We start from the raw sequence: 24,477 nt of genomic DNA, 5'->3' as shown, positions 1-24,477 counted from the left end.
CAATTGCCTCGGATTCACGGGGCTAACCAGCCTCAGAGCTGCCGGCCGCTCTCTCCCAGGGGGAGTCACTACCTCCTGAGTCACCTCCACGGATGACATCACCTGTCTGTTCCCCAGGTTTCCTGAGGCACCAAACTGCCAGGGGCTTTAGAAGACCAACAGTTCTCCCTCTGATCTTCAACGGGCATAAGGAAGAGTCAGGGCTACAGGAAAAGCCTGACAAGGTTCCTGAGCCCACCGGCCTTGGGTAGTCAGTACCTTGGATGATTTTCTGCTGCTGTTGCCGGATTTCATCAAAACCCAAGCCTCTGGTCTCCTCCGGCTCCTCAAAGAGCCAAGGGTTGGGTACGCCTCGCTTAGCCCCTCCCGTCATCAGGCTGGACCTAAGAACAAGATTAAATGTGTTACATAACTCAAAAAATATAGCTCTGCTGCAAATTACTCCCACAAGTGCGGAGGTGGCCAGCCTCGAATGCTTTGAAAATTCAATTCAACCACAATTTATTGCAGCCTACGCTGATGCCAGCAACTGTGTTCAGTGCTGGAAGAGACCTGAGGATGAATAAAGCGCAAGCCTGCTCCTCTGGAGAATTACAGTCTGTTAAGGAGGCTATGGCAGCACGTAATACCCCTACTAATCCTCCAAGATACATTTGAGTCAATAAGCACAAATGAGGGCCTTAAATTTCAAAATCACGAGGTCAGTGGAAATAGCCTTTTTAAGGACAAAGTTTGTCTCACAGGCTCTGTAACATCAAAGGCACATATTTTATCTCAAGAAGACCCAAATTTGCAACCACAGATTATAGCATTAAAAAATGACCATATAATTTTCTATTAATGGGTATTTCGTAGCTCACATACAGGGTTCAAATCCAATTTTATGAATGTAATGTAGCATTCATAACATAATAAATTCTGAATTATCGATCTTAATTTCTCTCCCTCTAGTGAACCACATGCCCCTTCTGCGCCAGACACGTTGGTCTCCTTGCTGTCCGAGAACGGGGCACGCACGCTCCCAGCCTCAGTCCCATGTTTACGGGGTTCTTCTCATCTCGAGTACCCCCTCTTGTGTTCCCACCTGTCCGCACTGCCCAAGCCCCAGGGACCATCTTGTTCATGAAACCATCTCTGACCACTTCAATCCAGATGTGAACAGTCACTCACTTTAGAGTTCACAGGAGTCATAAAAAATGACGATGGTGACAATGGCGACAGAGCAGTAGGAGCAGTGACAACGTACGTGCAGGCACAGCTCCAGGAGACTTACAGGTATTCACTAACATTATCGGTGATTCTAGCCCTTTCCTTTCCCATCTCTTTTATTGTCTACGAATAACTGCCACCCTATTGTTTAACCTTTTATATAAATGTCTACTCGGCAGAAGGCAGGAACTGAAAATCACCCGTGATGGGACTGCACACAGCTTCCCAACACGGAGTGAATAGCTGTGAGCTCCACCCACTACCAGCAATACGGTAACATCTGCCTCAGAGAGCTCGGCTGGTTGCAGCGTAGTCCCCCTACACCGACAGGTGGTGGGTTCAATCCCCAGTCGGGGAGAGTAAGGGAGACAACCAATCGCTGTTTATCTCTCACAATAATGTTTCTCTCTCTTTCTCCCTTCCTCTCTCTAAAAATAAAATAAAAAAGTAAAAAAATAAAGCACAAAGCTTTAAAAAAAGTTCTCAGCAATAACAAAGTTATCTTGGTCTTACTCTCACTATAAAAGCAATAGTAAAAGGCGGTAAAAATGATTCCCTAATGCCTTCTTTCCTGGTTATCTGATTCAAAACTTCTGTTACGTTTTTCAAGGCTGAACTACCTCTCTCTCTTTTCTTCTGGTGTCTGTCTTTTGCTGATGCCCCAGACCTGTGGGAAATCCAGCAATGGCCACCCTCTACTAACGAAGCAGGTCAGCTCGCAGGCATCACTAGGCAGAGACTTTTCTTTTCTTTGGGTTTTATGCTCAACTTAATGTTTGGACTGATGCCTACTATTACTCAGTATTCTCCTAGGTAAAAAGAAAATATGGAAGAATTTAAGACATAATTCTTGTTTTCGAGGAGTTTACAATCAAACTGAAAAGAAAAACTACCCACACATGCAGCAATTACTGACTGAAGTCAAGAAAACTGCAGCTTTGTATCCCTGGGCACTTCCAACAACCTCCTCAGCCCATAAAACAAGTGAACTAAGTAGGTCAATGGTTTTCAAAAGTTCTGGTCAAATGCTTGAGGAATAAGACACCCTCATTAACAGCCATTAATAGCGGTTTGGGAGGTGAGTGGGGAAGACTCGTCTTGGTGGGGGAGCCAGGCGTTCCCTTTACTCTTACAGGAAGTGATTTCCCATCCTTGGACATCACTGAATTAGATGATCTGTAAGATCCTTACTGCTTTCATTAAAATTGTTCTCATTAAGTAGCAAATTGCATAAATAAGAACAGAAAAAAACCAATTCCCCACAAAACCCATTCTCCTCTCTCCCAGTCTTTCTATTTCACCACAGACCCATGGGCTCAGGCCAAACACCTTGGAACGCTCTCTGACTCTCTCTCCTACCGCGCACATCTAACCCATTGGAAATCCTTCAAAACGTATCTAAAACCTGACGATTTCTCCTTTACTCTGCTGCTTCCACCCTCCTGCTCCTGCCTCCTGCTCCCACTCCTACCCTCTGCAATGTACTCCCCAAAGAGCTGTCAGAGTGATCACTGTAAAAATAGATCTGCTTCCTCTGCTCTTCCCATCCACCTTTAAAACACGACATCTTTACTATAACTACAAGCCACACTGGTTTCCTTGCTGCTTAGAATACACTGAGCACATTCATATCTCAGGGACTTTGCACCCACTGTCCCCTCCAACCTATCATGGCGAAGGCACGCCTCCCAGTCCTCCCCCAACCCCAGCCCCACCCCATGGTCACGTGGCCTTGCTCCCTTATTCATTCTACTTTGCTGAAATGTCACCTCAGACAGGTTTCCCTGACCACTCTAAAACAGTACCCTTCCCTATAACTCAGCCCCCCAATCCTGCTATATTTTTCTTTATAGTATTTAAACCACCTGCTATTATATGATATATATTTGTTGATTTTCGGTCTCCTACACAAGACTACAAGCTCCACAATAATAGGGACTGTCTTGTTTGTTACTGTATCCTCAGTGCCTGGCATGATAGACACTGAAAAAAAGGCTGAATGAATTAACTAATTCAGCAAAAAACATAACCAAATGAATGAAATAAACAAGCGTAGTCAGGAAATTATAATATCATATGCTGGTGCTGTGTTTTGTAATTTCAAAGGCATTTCACAAACATTATTTCATTTGAATTGTACACAAGCCTGTGTGTAAGTCAGAGTTGGTATTACTGACAAGAAAACTAAGGTAGCCCGGCCGGCGTGGCTCAATGGTTGAACATCAACCATGAACCAGGAGATCATGGTTCGATTCCCAGTCAGGGCAAATGCCTGGGTTATGGGCTCGATCCCCTGAGTGAGCGTGCAGGAGGCAGCTGATCAACTATCCCTCATCATTGATGTTTCTCTCTCTCCCTCTGCCTTCATCTCTGAAATCAATAAAAATGTTTAAACATCAAAGAAAACCAAGGTAAAGAAACATCATAGTGACTTTCTCCAGGTCGCACCCTTAGTGGCAGAGCTAAATGTTCAATGCACAGCTTCTGACTCCTAACCCAAGACAAAATTTTGAAAAAGCAATTCCCCGACACCCTAGAAATATCTTCCTAATCCTAACTTCCAGCAGGCTCTACATCTGCATTTATTGCTTTTTGTTCAGGAAACTCCAACTGATATTCCACTCCAAATCCAATATATCCAAAATCCAACTCATTACTTTCAGCCACAGCTGTGTTCCTCCTCTGCTCTCTGTCTGGTTAGCACCATCACTGTATTCCCAATCATCCAAACCTCCCTCCCCAGCCCCACGTCCTCTCAATGTCCCAGGCCTTCCTCAGAGGTGCTCCTCGAGTATGTGCCCTCACTGCATCCCCACTGGCCCTGCCCTCGTCAGCTCGCATGTAAAAGACGGTCACAGCCTTCTGACTGGTCTCCCTGCTCCCAGTCACCCTCATTCAAACCATCTCCGCCTCTGCGGCCAGAACTCCTTCTAAAGTGGAGTCTCGCCGCAACATTTCCCTATTTTCAAACTTTCACAATTCCCTAGAACAGTGATGGCGAACCTTTTGAGCTCGGCGTGTCAGCATTTTGAAAAGCCCTAACTTAACTCTGGTGCCGTGTCACACATAGAAATTTTTTGATATTTGCAACCACAGTAAAACAAAGACATATTTTTGATATTTATTTTATATATTTAAATGCCATTTAACAAAGAAAAATCAACCAAAAAATGAGTTCGCGTGTCACCTGTGACACACGTGTCATAGGTTCGCCATCACTGCCCTAGAAGGTACAGATGAGGTTTAAGCTTTACAAGGTGGCCCCACTGATCTCTGCCAACACCCCTTCCACGCCCTGCTCTTCCTCCAGCCCCACAGACTGCTCTCCACTTCTGAGACAAAGGCACAAACTTTCACACTCTCATGTTTTTGCATGAGTCTGGAGGGTCCCCACCCCCACCCCTTTGTCCATCTGGCAAAATTCTATTCATCCCGTAAGGCTCAACTCAAATGTCACTTCTGCTGTTTAGTCTATTCTGCTCCCCGTCCCCACCCTCTTCCCTCGAATCAATCACTCCCTGGTGCTCCCCTGGCACTTTGTTCGAAACCTCCAACGTGGCATTTATCAAGCAGGATTGTAGTTAGTTATTTGCTCATCTGTCTCCCTTCCTAAATGACACGCTCTGTAAGGAGAGCAGCCACATGACAGTCTCGTTTATACCGCTAGTGCCAAATAAGCAGAGCTGCGCATGCTGGACAGGAAGCCTTCAGTGCGTGTTCATGAAACAGGACGGGGAAACCACTGAGCTTACTAAGCAAGAGAGACAAGATGAGAGGGGTAGTTAACATTTTTATCATGAGGTTGTCTTCTTTTTTAATATCTTTTTATTGACTTCAGAGAGGAAAGGAGAGAGAGAGAGAGAGAGAGAGAGAGAGAAACATCAATGATGAGAGAGAATCATTGGTCGGCTGCCTTCTGCACGCCCTTCACTGGGGATTGAGCCCACAACCTGGGCATGTGCCCTGACCGGGAATCGAACCACGACCTCCTGGTTCATCACTGAGCCACACCGGCTGGGCAAAATTGTTTTTTTTACTAAAAAAAAAGGCAAAAGAAACCAACTGCTGTCCGCCTTTCAGATTTTAGAGCAAATGGAGAGAATGTTACTAGAAAGGGAATTCTGTCACTAAAACACATTTGGAAGGACAACAAAGGAGTGTTTCTCCTTCAAAAAGTAAGTTAAAGAAAGGAGATGCTAAAAACTTCTCCGGAGGTTAGGATAGACTCCCAATGTTCTTTTAAATAAATTAATAGCTTCTATCCATATTCTTTCAAGATGCAAGTTATCTAAAAATGGCACTTATCAAATAAATGCCACATTAATAAATAGGTCAGGTATGTCATAAAGATTTTACCAAAAAATTGTACAGTCGCTTCTAAAGATATAAAAATACTGCATTTCCTTCCCCCAAAGCAAATGATGTTCATTTTTAAATTATAACACGTGACGCGGGGGGCACAGATAATCCGCGTTTTTCTGCGGACAAATGTAGCTGAAGCTGTTAGAGTTCGCAGAGAGGGCTGCTAATCCACTGACTACGGACTGGGAAAGGCGGTGAATTCCGAGCAGCAGCTTTCTCTAGCTTTGCTTACCATTTCAAGAAGATGTCAAAATGACTATGGAAAATGCCTGTTCTATCTGAAAAAAATCTCGAGGAGTATTCACAGACTGCGCTGAGGCTGGAAGTTAGGGTTAGGGAGATATTTCTAGGGTGTCGGGGAATTGCTTTTTCAAAATTTTGTCTCAGTAGTTTCTTCCTGTGATTCCAGAGATGCACAGAGGCTCAAATTTCAATCAGAAATAGATTCCCTGACATCGATTCTTTAAGGAAAATCTGGCAGCAACATGCAGACTGGATCACACTGAGGAGAGCGCAGTCAGAGGCGGGCCAGGGGAGGGTCTGGACAAGGGAAATGACAAGGAACAGCGAGAAAACGACGACTCACACAGTGACTCAGAGGAAACCCCACGAGTGTTGGTGAACAGACGGGACAGAGGGGACACAGGCTGCCACACCGGGTGACTTGGGGAACTGACACAACGTAGGGAAAGGGAAGGTTTCATTTTCTTTCAGAATTTTCTCCAACTTCAACACAGTTCCTAATAACAACCCTGAAGTAAAACTGCTCCTTTAAGATCATAATCTGTGGATGGATGTCTACTTGTAACCATGTTTACTAGATGGTAAAGTCTTCAGTCCAGTACGCTGTCTTATTCTTTTTCTGTATCCCATCCGCCTGTCCATCCACAAATACTAAAGACCTTCCAGGTGCCAGGCTTGGAAGTGAACAGGAGGACAAACACCTGACCTCATAGAGCTGATACTTCAGGGACAACAAACGCCTAAACTGTGACTTTTGCAAGCAAGTACTCGAAATAACTTTTTGGGGGGATTAAATGGAACAAATAATCTTTATTGTGTATTAGTCCAGAACAATAAGAACTCAAGCAAGAAAAATACCTTACATATCACCCAAGGAAATTCTCACCATAACATCTTTAAATCTACTGCAATAAAATATTTTTCTAATTTTAAACAAATCCCATCTTGTCCCTATTCATTGCTGACCAAATTTACCAACAAAACGGTATAACATTAAAGTAAAAACTTAACCAAAGACTCCACAGAAACACAGAAATGCCACAAAGTTGTTATTTTGAACTCCAACCTAAATTTGACAAATTCCGGTTTGCTATTCCAGAAAGCCATGCGGCAATCCAAAAATCAAGCAAATAAAACCAGATCAGTTTACCTAAGTGTGAGTGTCATGGTACCTGAAGAGGGGCAGGAAGGGTGATATACAAACACATGAAAATTCTAAGTGAAAAGTGAATTAGCTACTCCGCAAAATTTATGGTGACTGAGAGCCATCTGCTGGTTAGCAATTAAAGTTCAACTACAAAATAAATGTTAAGAAACCCAATAATTAGAATTTCTTATAAACAGCTCCTTACTTTATTACACAATGCCCTCCTGAAAACATGTTTCAAAACAGAATGAGCAAAAGTCAACAGTTTGCTTACATATTACCAGGGGGGTTCTAGTGCCAGAGCTGTTGCCCTTTTTTTTTTTTATCCTCACCTGAGGATATTTTTTCAATTGATTTTTTTTAAGAGAGGAGAGGAGAGAGGAAGGGGACAGAGAAAGAGAGATACATCTATGTGAGAGAGACACACACATCGATTGGTTGCCTCGCACCCAACTGGGCCAGGGATTGAGCCTGCAACTGAGGTACGTGCCCAGGAATCTGAATCAACAACCCTTTGGTCTGCAGGCCAATGCTCTAACCCAGGGGTGGGCAAACTTTTTGACTCGAGGGCCACAATGGGTTCTTAAACTGGACCGGAGGGCCGGAACAAAAGCATGGATGGAGTGTTTGTGTGAACTAATATAAATTCAAAGTAAACATCATTACATAAAAGGGTACGGTCTTTTTTTTTTTTAGTTTTATTCATTTCAAGCGGGCTGTAGTTTGCCCACGGCTGCTCTAACCACTAAGAAAAACCAGCCAGGGCAAAGCTGTGCCTTTTTTGACATTATTTGCAATCTTTCACTTCACTCTGCACAACCAAATACACTTACATGACAAATCCAATGAGGGCCAAACTGAGGTGATCAATGTGCATGTAGGCACTCAGCAAGCCCAATGACTCCATCTTTGTGTCAACGCTACTGTCTTGTCCCTTTAGTATGTGTTTCCATTCGCACTCATTTTATAAAATAAAGATTAAATGCACTAAAATATTCAATAAATTGTGCAAATTATCACTGTTCTATGGATAAAGATGCAAAGTCTAGTGAAACAAAAATTATTGGCTGGCAGTGAGTAGAATTAAACACTCTATAGTGTTTAAACTCTAGTGTTGAAAATTTTATAGTAGAAATTGCCAGCTGATCTCAAGAATCCAAATCTGGCATTAAAACACTGTTTAAGGGTGTCAATGAATAATGCATCTATAATCAAGATGGGTGCGGTCCCTCAGCCTGGCTCAGTCCCAATCGGGGTGGATGGGAGCCGGCCAGCTGGGGGAGGAACCATGAGAGGTTGGCCAGCCACGGGAGGTTGACTGTGGGAGTGCACTGACCACTAGGAGACAGCTCCTGCGTTGAGTGTCTGCTCCCTGGTGGTCAGTGCGCATCATAGCTACCGGCCGGACGTCCGGTTGTAATGGTCACTTAGGCCAGCTATTGCCAACCTTTTGGACATCACGGACCACCAGTGGTCCCCGGACCACCAGTTGATTTAAGCTTTTATATATATAGATTAACCAGATTCATATCTAAAATCTCAAATAAATAGCAAGGGCATCCATGCTTTTAACTATGGCATCTTTCCCTCTGCAGGCAGGGCCCAGGAATCTGTAAGCTCTCTCAGGGGAGTCTTATGCAACCAGCTGGGAACCTATAAGCAGATTGGTATGGACATTATTGGTCTAGAAAGAATAGGATCAGAGAAAGCATACAAGTAAGCGGGGAAATGTATGGTGCACAAATCTATTCACTCTACAAAGGCTATCTGGAGTCTATTTCTTTCATGGTCATCTCAAGTTACTCCACCTCACATGCATCTCTCCTTTCTCTAAGACAGTGGTTCTCAACCTTCTGGCCCTTTAAATATAGTTCCTCAGGTTGTGACCCAACCATAAAATTATTTTCATTGCTACTTCGTAACTGTAATGTTGCTACTGTTATGAATCGTCATGTAAATATCTGATATGCAGGATGGTCTTAGGCGACCCTGTGAAAGGGTCGTTTGACCGCCAAAGAGGTCGCGACCCACAGGTTGAGAACCGTTGCTCTAAGAGCTCACTTAGGGCCCACACCACACAATTTAGCACTTAATTATAAACAACCACTGTTCTCTAATTACTTTGTGCAGGCTAGAAAGACCTCCCCCAATGGCATGCCAGGTCTGGATTCCCCTCTGCTAAGACCCGAGACAAGTGTTCAGTGATGTTTACAAAGCACTTTCCAAAGCAAAATATACTTTTTCACATAGATTTGTATCATTGGAACTTCACAATATTGAGGAGTCATGATTATCTTCATTTGACAGAAAATGAAATGGACTCAAAATTCAAACCTAGGTTTTCTAATACCAACCCCCCCTTTTTTTTTTACTGAATTATACATGCAAAGTTAGCAATATTATCTACTAGGTGCCATGAACAAGAAGGCAGTGAGAAAGGAATAAATGAGGGTGCTTACAGGGGAACCATGATAGGACACCAAAATTAGAGAGAAAGGCCTGAGAGACAAAAACATGGCAAAGGACAAGGAGGCTTTCTAGTTCTTTCTCTGCCATTTACTCACCTCAGGCACAATGACTTCTCTAAGAATCAGTCTCCTCATATGTGAGCCAAAAAAAGTAATCCCTTCTCTGCTTACCTCTGAAAATTATTATGAGGGTCAAATAAAATAATATATGAAAGTGCTCGGTAAATAGAGAAGAGAGGGAGGGAGTCATAGAACACTCTTTTCAATAAAGAAGAAAGAATATTTTTAGCAGTTTCTTTAAAATTTCACTTATTGCCCTAACCAGTGTGGCTCCGTGGCTAGAGCATCGGCCTGTGGACTGAAGGGTCCCAGGTTCGATTCCGGTCAAGGGCATGTACCTTGGTTGCGGGCATATCCTCAGTCGGGGGTGTGCAGGAGGCAGCTGATCGATGTTTCTCTCTCATCGATGTTTCTAACTCTCTATCTCTCTCCCTTCCTCTCTGTAAAAAAATCAATAAAATATATTTTTTAAAAATAAATAAAAAAATAAAATAAAATAAAATTTCACTTATTAAAAAAGCAGTTTCATCTATAGTTAGTACTTTTCAAATTGAAAATATTAAATAGGCTTTTCAAAAAATCAACTAACAACAATATGTGGTATATAGGTAGCTCCTCTTTCTTCTTCCTGCTTATTCATAGACTAGAATTCTCCCTTTTCAATTCCCAGATGATTTTTACAATTTAATTAATGAATACAGGGGTATCAAATCTTTTTACTTTCCCTGTCAAAAGTCACAATTGCACCAATAGTTAGGGACTGCAATTCAAAACAAGATACCATATGTCACTCATCAAATTGGCAAAACCCAACAAGTTCCATCACACTCTGACAGCCACGGGGTAAGGAAATGGGATCCCATGTATTGCTGGAGGGATGAAAAGCATTACAACTTTCAAGAAACAGACATGGCAGGACCTGTTAAATCTGAATATCCACACCTTTTGTCCCCACTTTGGGGACTCTGTCCTACAGAAGTTGAAGCCACACATTCTTTATGGATATTTGCTGCAATATTGTTTGTAATGACAAAAAAACTGAACAACCCAATATCCATCAAATGGGGAGTAGTTGTACTGATTGCATATTCATACTGTGGAATAATGTAGCTACTGAAAAGAATTTTGGTAGATCTACTGATTTGGAGGAATGCCCAAATGTAAATGAAGAAAGTAAATTACAGCCCTGCTCCCTTGGTTGGGTGTGGTGCCGTGTACCAAAAGGTTGCTGGTTGGATTCCAGGTCAGGGCACATGCCTGGATTTGGGGATTGAAACCCAGTAGGGGTTGTGCAGGAGGTAACTATTGATGGTTGACTCTCACATTGATGTTTCTCTCTCTCCCTTCCTCTCTCTCTCATAATCAACAAAAATATAATAAATAAATGAGATTATTATGCTAAATGAAACAAGCCAATCAGAGAAAGACAAATATCACATGATCTCACTTATATGTAGAGTCAAATTAACACAATAAACTGACAAATAAAATTGAACCAGTGGCATGGAAACATAAAACAGACTAACGAATCTAGGAGGAAAGGGGGGAAGAGGTTAGGAAGAGATTAACCAAAGGACTTCATGTATTTATGCACTGCCCATGGACACAGACAATAGGGTGGTGAAGACCTGGGGCAGGGCGGGAACCATGTGGAGGGGGTAAAGAAGGGGAAAAGGGGACATCTGTACTACTCTTAACAAAAATGATTATTTTTTAAAGCAAGTGGGGGGAGGTAAGAGATCAACCAAAGGACTTGTATGCATGCATGTAAGTATAACCAATGGACACAGACACTAGGGGGGTGAGGGCATGTGCTGGGGGGTGGGGGTGGCCGGGGAGAGGTCAATGGGGGACAAAGGAGACTTACGTAATACTGTATGTAATACTTTAAACAATAAAAAAGAATTTTTTAAAAATAAAATAAAAGTAAATTACAGAGTATGTACAGTACAATTCTGTTTTCATTAAAAAACAGGAAAGGAAAACTCACATGTATGTAAATGCATGGGTAAATATTTGTATAAGCACAGAGAAGCGTGGGGAAGGGAACCCTCCAAACAGTTAACACTGGTTACCTTAGGGAATGGCACTGAAGGGAAAGAAAAGGAGAGAAACTATTAACTTTTGGGTTATTCCTCTCTATCGTTTGACTTCTTATAATGAACATGTATCATGTCGATAATTTGTTTAAAATCTAATAAAGATGAGCCATTTCTCCATGGGGAGGAGACAGGGGAAGGGCACATAATAGGGGAACAAATGCCCACAAAAGTGAACAATAACAAGTGAAGATTATTAGAAAGAAGTATTGAAAGCAAACCCTCTTCTTTCAAAATTAAGAATGGGAAACAAAAACTACAATTAAAAGACACAAAAATCAAGCAACTTTTTCCAGGGGGAAAGAGCAAGGGAAGAGAAAGACATGCAAGGAAAGGGCAAGGAAGGAAGATGAAAGCAAGAGGAAGAAAGAACCGACTGGGGATGGGGCAAATGTCTAAGTCACTGAGAAGAAAATTTAAAAATGACAAACAGGTTTCCATTACACAAAGGAGGAGGGAGAAGATGAGGGAGAACTGAAAAAAATGAGACGGGTCTTTTTCTAAAATCAGGCAGTGTAAGCAATCAACATTCTCGCCTTACTTTCAAGGGAGAAAAATGCTAACTTTCCAAAATCTAGAAACTAGAATCAATGATCTAGTAACTTTCCCCTTCTGTTGACTTATATCTCCATCTTGTGGTCTGTTCAGAATACAGCTCTTTGTGTGTGTGTTGGTATGTGCACAAATGTATGCATGAATATGCATGAGTGTAAGTATACATGTGGTTATAAACATATATCAGTATACTTAGTAATATACATGTATTACATATACTTATTATATATCATAATTATATATAAGCATATATACATAAGTATAGCTAAGATATGTGTATTATAAGTATACTTACATATTTCATACGTACATACATTCAGTATATATGTATAATACATGTGTGTATTATAGAAAAATGTTTGTGTTTATATATATGTACTTACATACAGATTTTTAAATTTAAGTAGAACACATAAACAGAAAAACCACCGTGTGTATAGCTCAAAGATAATTCACAAAGTGAGCACCCCAGCTAATCCCCACCCAAGGCATAGACAGAGCACTAGCAGAACTCCAGGGTCCCTCGTGCCCCCTTCTAGTCCCTCACCCCCAGAGGGAGACACTTTTGTGATATTAACACCATAAATAAATTAGCCTTCACAGGAATGGAATCATACAGTATGTGCTCTTCTGTCAGTCTCACTTCACTCAACATTCTGTTTGTGAGATTCATCCATCGTGTGGGGTGTAGTTGCAGACTGTGACTTCCCATTGCTGTGTAGTATCATTGTATAGATATGCCATGATGTAGAGTGTAGATGTTCTCTGGACAGTTTCCAGGCAGGACTATTAAAAATAATGCTACTGTTGCCCTGGCTGGTTTGGCTCAGTGGATAGAGCATCGGCCTGCGGACTGAAGGGTCCCAGGTTCGATTCCGGTCAAGGGCATGTACCTTGGCTGCGGGCACATCCCCAGTAGGAGGTGTGCAGGAGGCAGCTGTTTCTCTCTCATCAATGTTTCTAACTCTCTATCCCTCTCCCTTCCTCTCTGTAAAAAATCAATAAAATGAAAAAAAAAAGAATAATGCTACTGTAAACACAGTTCTGCACATGTCCTATGTACACTTCCATTTTAGGAGATACAATCAACGAATTTTCCCAAGTGGCTGTACAACTGGGAGTATATTAGAACTCCGGTCATGCACATTCTAGCAACACATGAATTGTCTGTTAATTCTGGTAGGTGTACTAATATGACATCATGGTTTTAGTTTGCAATTTCCTGAAGACTAGTGAAGTTGAACACCTTTTTATATGTTCATCAGTCACTGGGTATTTTCTTTGGTCAAGTCCAACTTCGTTGTTTTGCCTATCTGTCTTCTGTCTGCTTTTCTGCTTCATTACAGGGGTTCTTTATATATGCCAGTACAACTCCTAAGTCAGATAAATGTGCTGCAAATATAGATTCCTGTTCTTTGGCTTGTCTTTTCACTCTCTTTGTGATATCTTTAAATAAAAAGAATTTCTTATTTTAATGAAATCCAACTTATCATGTTTCCTTCATAGTTAGTCCTTTTTCTGTTCTGTTTAATAAATCTTTGCCTATCTCGAGGCCACAGGCAAAGATTTCTAAAAGCTTTCTAGTTTTACCTTTCACATTTAGATCTATAATCCTTTCGGAGTTGATTTTTATGGAGGGTGACAGCAGAGCCTGAGACTCATTTTTTCATATGGCTATCCAGCTGACCTGGCACTATTTCCTGAAGAGGTCATTTTTTCCTCCACAGCACTGCAGGGTCACCTTAGTCATAAATCAAGTGACAATACATGTGTGGGACTGTTTCTGGACTCTATTTTGTCCCATTGGTGTAATTGCCTATCCCCCTGCCAATACCACACTGCAGCTTTGAGGTAAGAGTGGGTAACATAATGTGAGTCCTTAAGCCTTCTGTTCTTCAAAATTGCCTTGGTTTTCCTTGGCTCATCGAATTGCCATTTAAATCTCAGAATCAGCTTACGTAACAAACAGAAACAAAATAAAAAAACTGGCTGGTGACACTACAGATCAATTTTGTTTGGTTGGTTTTTTGTTGTTTGGTTGGTTTTGTTTTAAATATATTTTTATTGATTTCAGAAAGGAAGGGAGAGAAAGAGGGATAGAAACATCAATGATGAGAGAGAATCATTGATTGGCTGCCACCTGCATGCTCCATACTGGGAATCAAGCCTGCAACTCAGGCATGTGCCCTGACCGGGAATCAAACTGCAACCTCCTGGTTCATAGGTCGATGCTCAACCACTGAGCCACGCCGGCCAGACCTCAATTTCAAACCTACAGCTCGATTTTGAGATGACTGACATCTTTACAGTATTGAGTCTTCCCATCTCTAAACAAGGTATACCCTCTATTAGGTTTTTATTTTAAAAAAAATAAAAATAAAAGCCTAAGCGACCGATCGACCATTCGACTGGTAGCTATGATGCACACTGACCACCAGGGAGCAGACACTTAATGCAGGAGCTTCCCCCTGGTGGTCAGTGTGCTCCCACAGTGGGAGCGCCGCTCAGCTGACCAACAGGCACCAGATGCCGGGCTCATGGCTGGCGAGCACAGCTGCGGCGGTGGGATTCTCTCCCAAGGACACTTCCCCTGCGTGCCGTGCCCCTCCCCCATCCGAACTGGGACCGGGATCGAGACCAGCATCAGGACTGACTGGTCACAAGCCCATGGCCACTTCTTGGTCATGGGCGTATCGGTATCACCCTAGGACGGGCGCGTGGAAACAGCAGCGAGTGGCAGCGAGCCTACCGAGCGGTGGCAGTAAGCACAGTGGGGCTGGGATGAGTGGGAGCGGCATGGCGCCCAGTCCAGGCTCAGGCTCCTTCCCTGCTGCCTGCTGCTTCACACACTACTACAGCCCTCGGGGGATGACGACTGCCAGTTTTGCCCGATCCCCGCAGGCCAGGCCAAGGGACCCCACCGGTGCACAAATTCGTGCACCAGGCCTCTAGTACTTAATATAACCTTGGTTCAACTATTCTTATACTCAATGAAACAGAGAGAAAAGCAAAGCCTTTCTGATTTCAGCACATCCTTTACACATCAGAAAACCTAGGAAACTAGTGTATTTCTGGGACGTAAGATAAATTATTACCACTTATCCATTGTCTCACATGAGCAGGTAAATTATTACCGCTTATCCATTGTCTCACATGAGCAGGCTAATGATGCAGGTGAATATTTCTTAGCAATTACCAACACAAAGTATAAATCAATGATTCTTTAGAAAATCTCAGTACTATCAGATACAGATCATGCTTTTTTTTTTTTTTTACTTCTAATTTTTTTCAGATCATGCTTCTTATAAACCAAACTTAAAGTTGCAATAAAACATTCCATGGTTTAAAATGGGGGAGGGACAGTACTTTTGATGTAATACTTAATGTTAATTTTTTCTTGACTGTGATATGAAATATATACTGGAAGTATCATACTTTTTTTAGCAGCTCAAATATCTGAAGTGAAATTTAAATGAAACGTTTACATTTCATTATCATCTTCTACTCTTTTAATTTAAGCAGTTAGTCTACTTGTTAATATACCATTCCTGACAAATAACTACCATATTAACCTTTAAATAACTTCCTATTTCCTATAATCCTTCATATAGTTGGTGGTGCGAAGATTAAAGGTTAGCCAATTAGCCACCCACTACAGCCCAGTTAATCACCTGATCTTGAGATGGTCACAGGCAGTGGAGTATGTGATGATATTTTTCCTTTTACAGACAAAGATTTAAGTAATTGTGAGACTCAACAACACTCTCAAATATAAGGGGCAGTGGGCTTTTCAATGAGAAGCTGTGTCATTGCTTCAGAAGTCATGGCTGATCTTCTAAGAGACACTGTCACGCAGAGATTTCTTTAACAAGTTTCCAAATGCCCTAAATTAGTCAACCATTAATTGTTTAGACCACCGTCTCACATCAAGGCTCTCTGCTTCCGAATAATGGCCAGTAATCCGTAGGTAAAGCTAACATCCCATCACATGACAGCTACACATTCAATTATGTGATTGCCACGTGAATGTCTAGCTAAAGGAAATGTTAATCCAAGCTGAAGTTTCACAATACTCTTCGCTCCTTAACAAGGCCACCTCTGAGGAGGAAGAGAAAAGAGGAGTAGGGGGCATGCAGAAGGACTCCTGGGAACAAGGGATGGGGAAGACAGAGAGGAGGCAAAGGATTTGGGTGGGAGTGGGAGAGGAGAAAGTACACAAAGGAAACAGGAAAAAGAGAAACAAGTCGGGGCTCTAGGAGGACAGAGATCAACAGGTTCCCAGTGCGTCCTGGTCAGGCAGACTGATCCGGGGGACTGCTGCCAGTTATCATGGGGCTTTGAAATACTGATTGGAAGATGAACCCCCGTTCTCCAACAGTGAATGTGCTGTGGTGATAATCTAGCATTAATGACAAACGTGCCATAGACAGCAGGTCTACAACATTTTAAAGTGCTGCAAGGCTTTCTGGCCGTGTGTCCTCTGTAGGTCAGGCCCTAAAGGAAAGACATATGCCACCACCACCCTCCTGCCCAGTGACAAGGCAGCCCACATGGATATCAAGAATTACAAAATCAAACAAAAATGTGGGAGAAATCCAGAGATCAGAGAAGCAAACAAAAACCCTGGAGGAGCCAGAAGTAGAAACTGACCGTGAGGAGGACTGAGGAAATCTTTGTAAGTCACTGGAAATAACAGACACACCGACCGGCAGAGAAGAGAATGAGGCTTCCCCAAAGACAGAGCTGAAAGGGCCCTGACAACTGGAATCAGAAATGATTAGGCAGCCTGACAATCAGGAGGCAAAGGGCAAGGTTGAACGGTGAGCCGGAACGGTCATGTCTACAACTGAATGCAATCCTCAGAAGGCCAGGTCCAAGAGGAAGAATGATCGGGGTATAAGAAGTTGGGGATGGAAGAGAAGGCTTAAATGTGGGGTTAGGGGTTTAAAAAAAATAAAGGCAAAAATCATACTCTGACATAGGCAGGTGAATAAAGTCAAAGATCAGAAACTCTGACCTCAAATTAATCTACTTGTAGCCACTTACTTTAACTTGAACATTTATTCATTCTCTCATCTGTCCTCGCACTGCTTGACTCTAGTATAGCCGTCGCCAACTGGTGGTCCGTGAGGTCCGAAAGGCTGGGGACCGCTGCTCTAGTAAGTCTACAATGGTGCCATCCTCTGTTTCATCTTGGAGCATGTAAAAGAGCCTGGCTGGTTTCCTAAATTACTCCGCCCCTCAAGACGTTGGTTATCGTTGCTTCATAGAGTCTCCTCTGTCCCCACGCCGCCCCAGCTGCTCACCAAGTAAGACCTTTAGGCCCACCATGTGCACCAGCCTTAAACCAGGAGGAGCAGGGGCAGGCCTAGTGGCTGGACTTCAGATTTCTCAACAGGCCTCCATCCCAAACACCTCTGCCACCAATCTGCCATATTCCCTAAAACCCTCCCATCAGGTAATTTCCTTTAGACTCAAGGAGGTTTTCACTAAACTACTCCAGAAGACAAGTCCGTGCCAGCCATGGATTCCACTGTGAGAATGAACGTACAGCTGTTTAATAGGACAACAGGCAGCAAGCTGGGCACTGAGGAAAGGGAACAGAACAAGATTCGCAAGGGGAGAATGGGAGGGCAGAGGACCAGGGGCAGAACATGGAACAAGACCGGCCATGGAGGCCAGGACTCCAGCACTCAGGGGGGGCAACAAGGACAGGTCTCCTGGAAACAAAGGAGGCAGCATGAACCCCTCCACCGACTCCTACCCTAACGGTGCACAATGCTCCAAGAATAACATCTTACATTTGTAAAGGTTTTAGAGCTTACAAAGCCCTTCACACAACAATCACCTCATCTGGTCCACACAACAACGGAAAAGAGGCAGAACACAGATACCTGTTTCAAGGTCAATGATTTTGAAGCCCAGATGACTGAGTAACTAGTAAGCAACAGAGCTGGGTCCTTCCAACTCTTGGTCCAGCTTCTCATGCACAGTGGTTGAGTGCCCATCTGATGACACACAGATCTACCAGTAGAGGAAACCCAAACTCTGAGACTGATTCGTCTTAGAGTCTGTGCAAGTTGTCTGACTCCTCTGAGCCTCATTTCTCTTCTGTAAAATGGGGATGTGACGAAGATCTCCTGAGGAAGGTTCTTAAAAGAGCTTAGCATGGTGCCTGGCACACAGAAATCAAGCGACATAAGCCATCAGCTCTCATCACTGGTACCCATGACACAAAGCAGGGCTCTAACCTGCCGTTAGGATCACCCGAGATGCCCAGCATGCCTGCCACCCAGGCCTCTCACCAGACTAATTCACACTCTGCAAGTATATGATCCAGACACTTGTATTTCTTCTCTTTTCTCTTGCTCTCTCTTCTTTTTTATTTCTTATATGCCTCTTGAGTGATTCTAATGCAAAATGTCACAATTAAGAATAACATAAAGCAGTATCTCTCAAGATCTACAGAGCATTCAAATCACCTGAGGGTCTTGTTAAACTGCAGACTCAGTAGAGCTGGGGTGAGGTTTGAGACTCTGCATTTCTAACACGCTCCACAGAAAGGACTTAAGAGCCTCAGCTGGTGTGGCTCAGTGGTTGAATGTCAACCTATGAACCAGGAGGTCACAGTTTGATTCCTAGTCAGGGCACATGCCCGGGTTGTGGGCTCGATCCCCAGTGGGGGGCATACAGGATGCAGCCAATCAATGATTCTTTCTCATCATTGATGTTTCTATCTCCCTCTTCCTTCCTCTCTGAAATCAATATATAGATAGATAGATATCCTATATAATAAAAGGCTAATATGCAAATTGTCCCCTCTACTGGAGTTCAACCGGGAATGCAACCAGGGGGCAGGGCCAGCTGGCCAACCTCCTACATCCCTCCCCCCCCCCCCCCCCGGCCAGCCTGGTCAGCCCTGATCAGGGCGGGCCTGCAAGACCCCACCCGTGCACAAATTCATGTACCAGGCCTCTAGTCCTATATAATAAGAGAGGAAAATGCTAATTATCCGTTACGCCATAATGTCACAACCAATCTACAAGTGGTGGAGAGCTACAGGAGGGCAGGGCCACGAGCTATAAGCAGAGAGAGCTACAGGAGGGTGGGGCAGCAAGCTAGGAGCCTATAGGAGGGTGAGGCAGTGGGCGGAGAGCTACAGGAGGGTGAGGCAGTGGGCGGAGAGCTACAGGAGGGCGGGACAGCGAGCTATGAGCAGCAGAGAGCTACCAGCAGTGGTGGGCAGGTGGCCAGCTGAGGCAAGCGGCAGTGAACTACTCACGCACAGATTCGTGCACAGGGCTACTAGTATACATATAAAAGGCTAATATGCTAAGTGTCCAACCATCCGACCAGTCGCTATGATGCATCGTGACCACCAGGGGGCAGACACACAACACAGGAGCTACGTGACATGTACAGACAAATGGCACCACAGACCTGGCGTCCACAAAGCAACACTCAGCTTCCCCAAGTAGGACACAGGCCCCGCCACCACCCCGAGTGACACCCCACCACGAGAGGAGTCCACCTGTTCTACTCCACGAACCACAGACTGCATCTTACAAGGACAGTTTTTTCAAGGTGCCAATTGAAAACAAAAACATTTCCCCAGATAAGTACGTGACTTCGGGAGTTTAAAGGCAGCTAACAGTGGAAAGCTCAACTAGGCATGCAAAAGAAATGCGCTACCTGCCTGCGTTCTACCTAAATACCCTTCCTCTGAGATGGGATCCAGCTGAACACACCTGGTGTGCAAAACCTGGAAAATCAATGAAAATGGAATCGAACAGATAGGATAGGAAAACACTATAAATGAACAGAATATATTTTACTAGTTAAAGGAATGAAGCCATTCAGAATACAGCTGTTCTCTGCAAATAAACCTTCCCCCACCACATCACCCTGTAAATGGAAACACCATACCTGATGAGATCGGGCTCCGCACCCTCGTTCTTAAAGGATGCCAGGAGTAGTCTCTCTCGAGTTACAAGATCATCCAGGAGGTTCTGTCTTCGGTCCCCTTCAAGCTGTGTTCTGCAGACATCTCGTTAAGGTCCAACAGGGCGTGAATGACCTCATTCTACCTATCACGTTATTAACTGAGCTGACTGCTCAGACTCTAGTCCATCCTGTCCATAGAGATTTGAACCACCCTTCTTCTCCTGCTCTGACCTTCAATTTCACGGTCGTTAAAGTAAAGGACCTTGACTGACCATCACAGGGGATGTACAAACACTGGAATGGACCCATCACACAGTTCCTTCACTGAGGAATGCAGTAGGTGAACAGTATTTTCCTCCCAGCGACCAACAGTGAAACGATCATTCCTGCCCAGCAGGACAGTCTGACTCAGGGATTCCTTAGGTTTTCAGTTACAGCAGTCAATGGTCAAGGGTGTTTTCCTTGACATCGATATGCTAAATACACTGTTAAAAAAGAAAAAATGGAAAAAAAGGTTCCAGTATTGCCTTCTTCCTTCCATGTTAACACCAAAGTGCCACTTTATGCAACAGGTTTGCTCTAAAAGTTGTTACCATCAGTTCATTATTTAAATACACTGCATGATCTTTAAAGAAAATTACAAGGAGATAATCATATTTTAATCTGTTGATCTACTAATAAGCATGCTGGACTAGGAAACCTAGAAGTCCTATTTTGAACACTATCTATGATTTTGAACCAGTTATCTCACCTTTTTTAATGTGTTTCTATGTAATGAAGGTAAACTCTAACCCCTTTTCCAGCACAATTCATAAGTTATGGCTAAAAAAAATAAATCAGGATTAAATCCAAAGTTTTATATACTAGCTTTCTTGAAGCAAACTACATGAGCTCCTCTAGACTGTGTGTGTGTGTGTGTGTGTGTGTGTGTGCGCGCGCGCATGCCCATGTGTTTTTTAAAAAACAAAATAAAGGAACTGTTGATGGAGAAAACTTCTGCCATAAAGAGAACGAGTGGAGAAAGCTAAGGAACACCTTTGAAAGGACATATATGGCAAAATACACAAAAAACAAGCACAAAGGTGAGCCAGCTCAACATGCTGGGTTTTATCTGGCTTTTACTTTTCTATTAAATGCCCTTTGTCTTCCTAGAGCTGAAACACTGGTGGCTCAAAGCCCTGGCCACCACGACCTGCTCTAGAAGACTCTAGTGAGACAGCTGCGTTGGACTTACAGATTCTTTTCTTGTTAAAAGAGGGACAGCAACACTGCATTTAGGCCCCCAAAATTCTAAGGAATTGGCAGAATCAAGTAGTAGCATCACCACTGCCTAGTGAATAAGGAAAAAACTGTGGCCCAGTGAACCTACAGCTTGTGTTGCTAATTTTGAATACAAAGAGCTGGCTAGCTAGTAAAACAGTAAATAAACCTGTAAAAATTTTCCCCCAAAACAGATAGCAGTTAGAAAAGTCATAAATCTCCCAAACCAATGAAGCTAAGCAGTGTTAGTGGCCTAACATATAAAAAAATAATGAATTCTCTCAACATTCCAGAATGCCATGCTTTTCCGAGTAAAATTACTACCACCGCTTTTCCATTTCCTTCTTGACTGTAGTCACTAAGCACCATCATAGAGACCATGAAGTAGCAGCTCTAACTAAGATACAGTGGTTAAATACTTCTTCTGTATTAATAAGAGGGCCAAATATTAGCAACATCAAGAATAAATAGTGATGTGCTTCAAATTAGTGGTAAATAGTCAATAAAGCAGGCTTTTCTTCTATCTAAAGCAGCGGTTCTCAACCTGTGGGTCGCGACCCCTTTGGCGGTCGAACGACCCTTTCACAGGGGTCGCCTAAGACCATCCTGCGTATCAGATATTTACATTATGATTCATAACAGTAGCAACAGTACAGTTATGAAGTAGCAACGAAAATAATTTTATGGTTGGGTCACAACATGAGGAACTGTATTTAAAGGGCCAGAAGGTTGAAAACCACTGACTAAAGGAAGTTCCTCAGAAAAGAAAAACAGAAATGACAGAAGCTATAACATGAATTACATAGGACAAAACAGGAATTTTAAATTGTGGAAACTATTCATTATATCACAATACTATGCTCAACCTACTCTGTGGTTTTCAGCATCCAACACCCAAGCAAACATAAGCTCAACTATAATCCAATGTTACAATTAAACACAGATTTAACTGGCTCAAGGATTGGAACATAAAAAGTAAAATGACAGGAGTATCCTTAGAAGAAAACATAGGAGAGCTTTTTAATAATCTTGGAGTAGTTAAAATCTTTCTGGATTGAAAATCTTTCTAGAGGCATGAAGGAAAAGATAAATCTGGCTACATAAAAATTTTACATATCTGCCCAAAAAAATTACAAGTTACAAATTAATAGTGGCAAATTTAGAAAAGCAAAAGACATAACAGAGCACAAGAAAAAACACTAATAACTCTAATCGAAGGACAAGCACTTCGTTCTGCATTAGTAAGAGAAATGCGAATTTAAATAATGTAGCCATTTCAGCTATCTGCAGGGAACCGTGTGAGGCAGCTCTAGAGAGCGGGCAGGAATCAGGACTCTCAGACAAGCTCCGCAGGAATGTAAACAGATGCAACCAACTGCCACACTGCCTTCCAAATACCTAACAAGATGTAAATGGCACGTTCTTTCAAAGGAATTCCTCCTGCAGATATGTTCACACGTCTATACAGACTCAGAAAGAAAGATGGTCACTGCAGCATTACTTATTATAGCAGATTCTGGAAACATCCTGAAGTTCATTAATAAGGAACCTGTGCATCTACATAATGAAATTCTTTGCAGCCCCCAGAAATCCAGGGAAGCTCCTCATGTACCGATGATAATGATAATTAACATTTCTGAGCACTCACTAAGTGCTCCTGTGAATTATTTGATATGGAATCATCTACAAAATGCAGCATTAAACCAAAAAATAGCCGAAACCGGTTTGGCTCAGTGGATAGAGCGTCGGCCTGCGTACTGAAAGGTCCCAGGTTCGATTCCGGTCAAGGGCATGTACCTGGGTTGCGGGCACATCCCCAGTGGGAGATGTGCAGGAGGCAGCTGGTCGATGTTTCTCTCTCATCGATGTTTCTAACTCTCTATCTCTCTCCCTTCCTCTCTGTAAAAAATCAATAAAATATATTTAAAAAAAACACCAAAAAATAAAAATAAAAAAAGCAGCAGCAGCAAAGAGCTAAACAGTAAAGAGTACGTTCTCACTGTGTTAAAAAAAAATCAGATAGCCGTATATATGTTTGTATATACGCAGAAAATTCCTGGAAGGATATGCAAACAGCTAAGGAGGGGGAGCTGGGAGTTCAGGGTGTGAGACTTATTGTTCATTGAATACTGTTTCTATAGTTTGACTCTGCCATGTGCCAATTAATAAAATAGTTTCAAAACCATATGTATAATATTACACCTTTATAGTCAACAGATTTTTGTATTTTCATCTATACAGACATTTGTTCATGCCTAGGAAAGCCTGGATGACAGGTACCAACCATCAACACTGCTAACTATGGAGAACAATGGGCAATAGGATGGGGACGAGGAAAAGAACAGAGTCACTGGAAAAAACTAACAAAAAGAAGTGTGAGGGGAGAGAGTACTCTTAACCATAAAAACAATAAAGACACGTTTTAAAATTTAGCAGACACTAGTTACAGATTTAAAGTAGTTAAAAATGGACTGACTTACTTAGAGCCGTACAGCTGGGTATGTTTTGTAGACGAATAACGGAAGAACAGTCACAGGCAGTGAATGCCAGAAGAGGCCTCAGAGGTCCCTGTCCCAACGCCCCTGTCCTGACCGGGACTTGAGGGCTAAGTCCCGTGGTTGGTGATGGCGGTGCTGGGCCAGCACAGCTCCTCCTGCTCTAAATCATGGCCTGTCCGCCATACCTGCTGGGCTTGCCACCAAAGCACTCCGGGCTTCTCCACCCTGAGGTTCCCAGTACTGGGCATTGAATTTTGCCCCTTCTTAGCATCCTTTTAAAAACAATAACAAAACTGGTACTATTAATTCAGAATATTCCCAGAGACTCCCTGGAATCTGGGAAAACTAACCAATACTTCATTAGGAACACTCCACCTCTTTATGTTTATTTTAATCTATTCAGAGAACAGAGCATAAGGAGATTGGAGGGTAGGGATTGTTAACAAGAAGCTAAAGAATCATCTAGGCCCATGGTCGGCAAACCGTGGCTCACGAGCCACATGCGGCTCTTTGGCCCCTTGAGTGTGGCTCTTCCACAAAATACAACACTGCGGTAGCGCACGTACGGTGCGATTGAAATTCGTGGCCCATGCGCAGAAGTTGGCATTTTGTGGAAGAGCCACACTCAAGGG

The 24,477-nt window shown here is 42.9% G+C and overlaps 1 protein-coding gene across 5 annotated transcripts in view; it reads right to left on the bottom strand.

Moving 5' to 3' along the window:
• STX8 (syntaxin 8) overlaps positions 1 to 24,477 on the bottom strand; it is a 226,082-nt gene that overhangs the window by 183,361 nt on the left and 18,244 nt on the right. For 4 of the 5 annotated variants that reach the window (XM_006104043.2, XM_014446421.2, XM_014446423.2 and 1 more), the window contains exons 4-5: positions 20,070 to 20,180; positions 259 to 383 (exon numbers count right to left, since the gene is read on the bottom strand). In XM_006104043.2, coding sequence (XP_006104105.1) covers positions 259 to 383; positions 20,070 to 20,180 — 236 coding nt within the window. The remainder of the gene's footprint in view (positions 1 to 258; positions 384 to 20,069; positions 20,181 to 24,477) is intronic. The other variant, XM_014446422.2, reaches the window with a different exon arrangement.

Source organism: Myotis lucifugus, unplaced genomic scaffold, assembly GCF_000147115.1.
Source record: "Myotis lucifugus unplaced genomic scaffold, Myoluc2.0 scaffold_538, whole genome shotgun sequence".
NCBI lineage: Eukaryota > Metazoa > Chordata > Mammalia > Chiroptera > Vespertilionidae > Myotis > Myotis lucifugus.
Note: the sequence above shows the minus strand (reverse complement) of the source record. Positions and strands in the feature narration are given on the sequence as shown.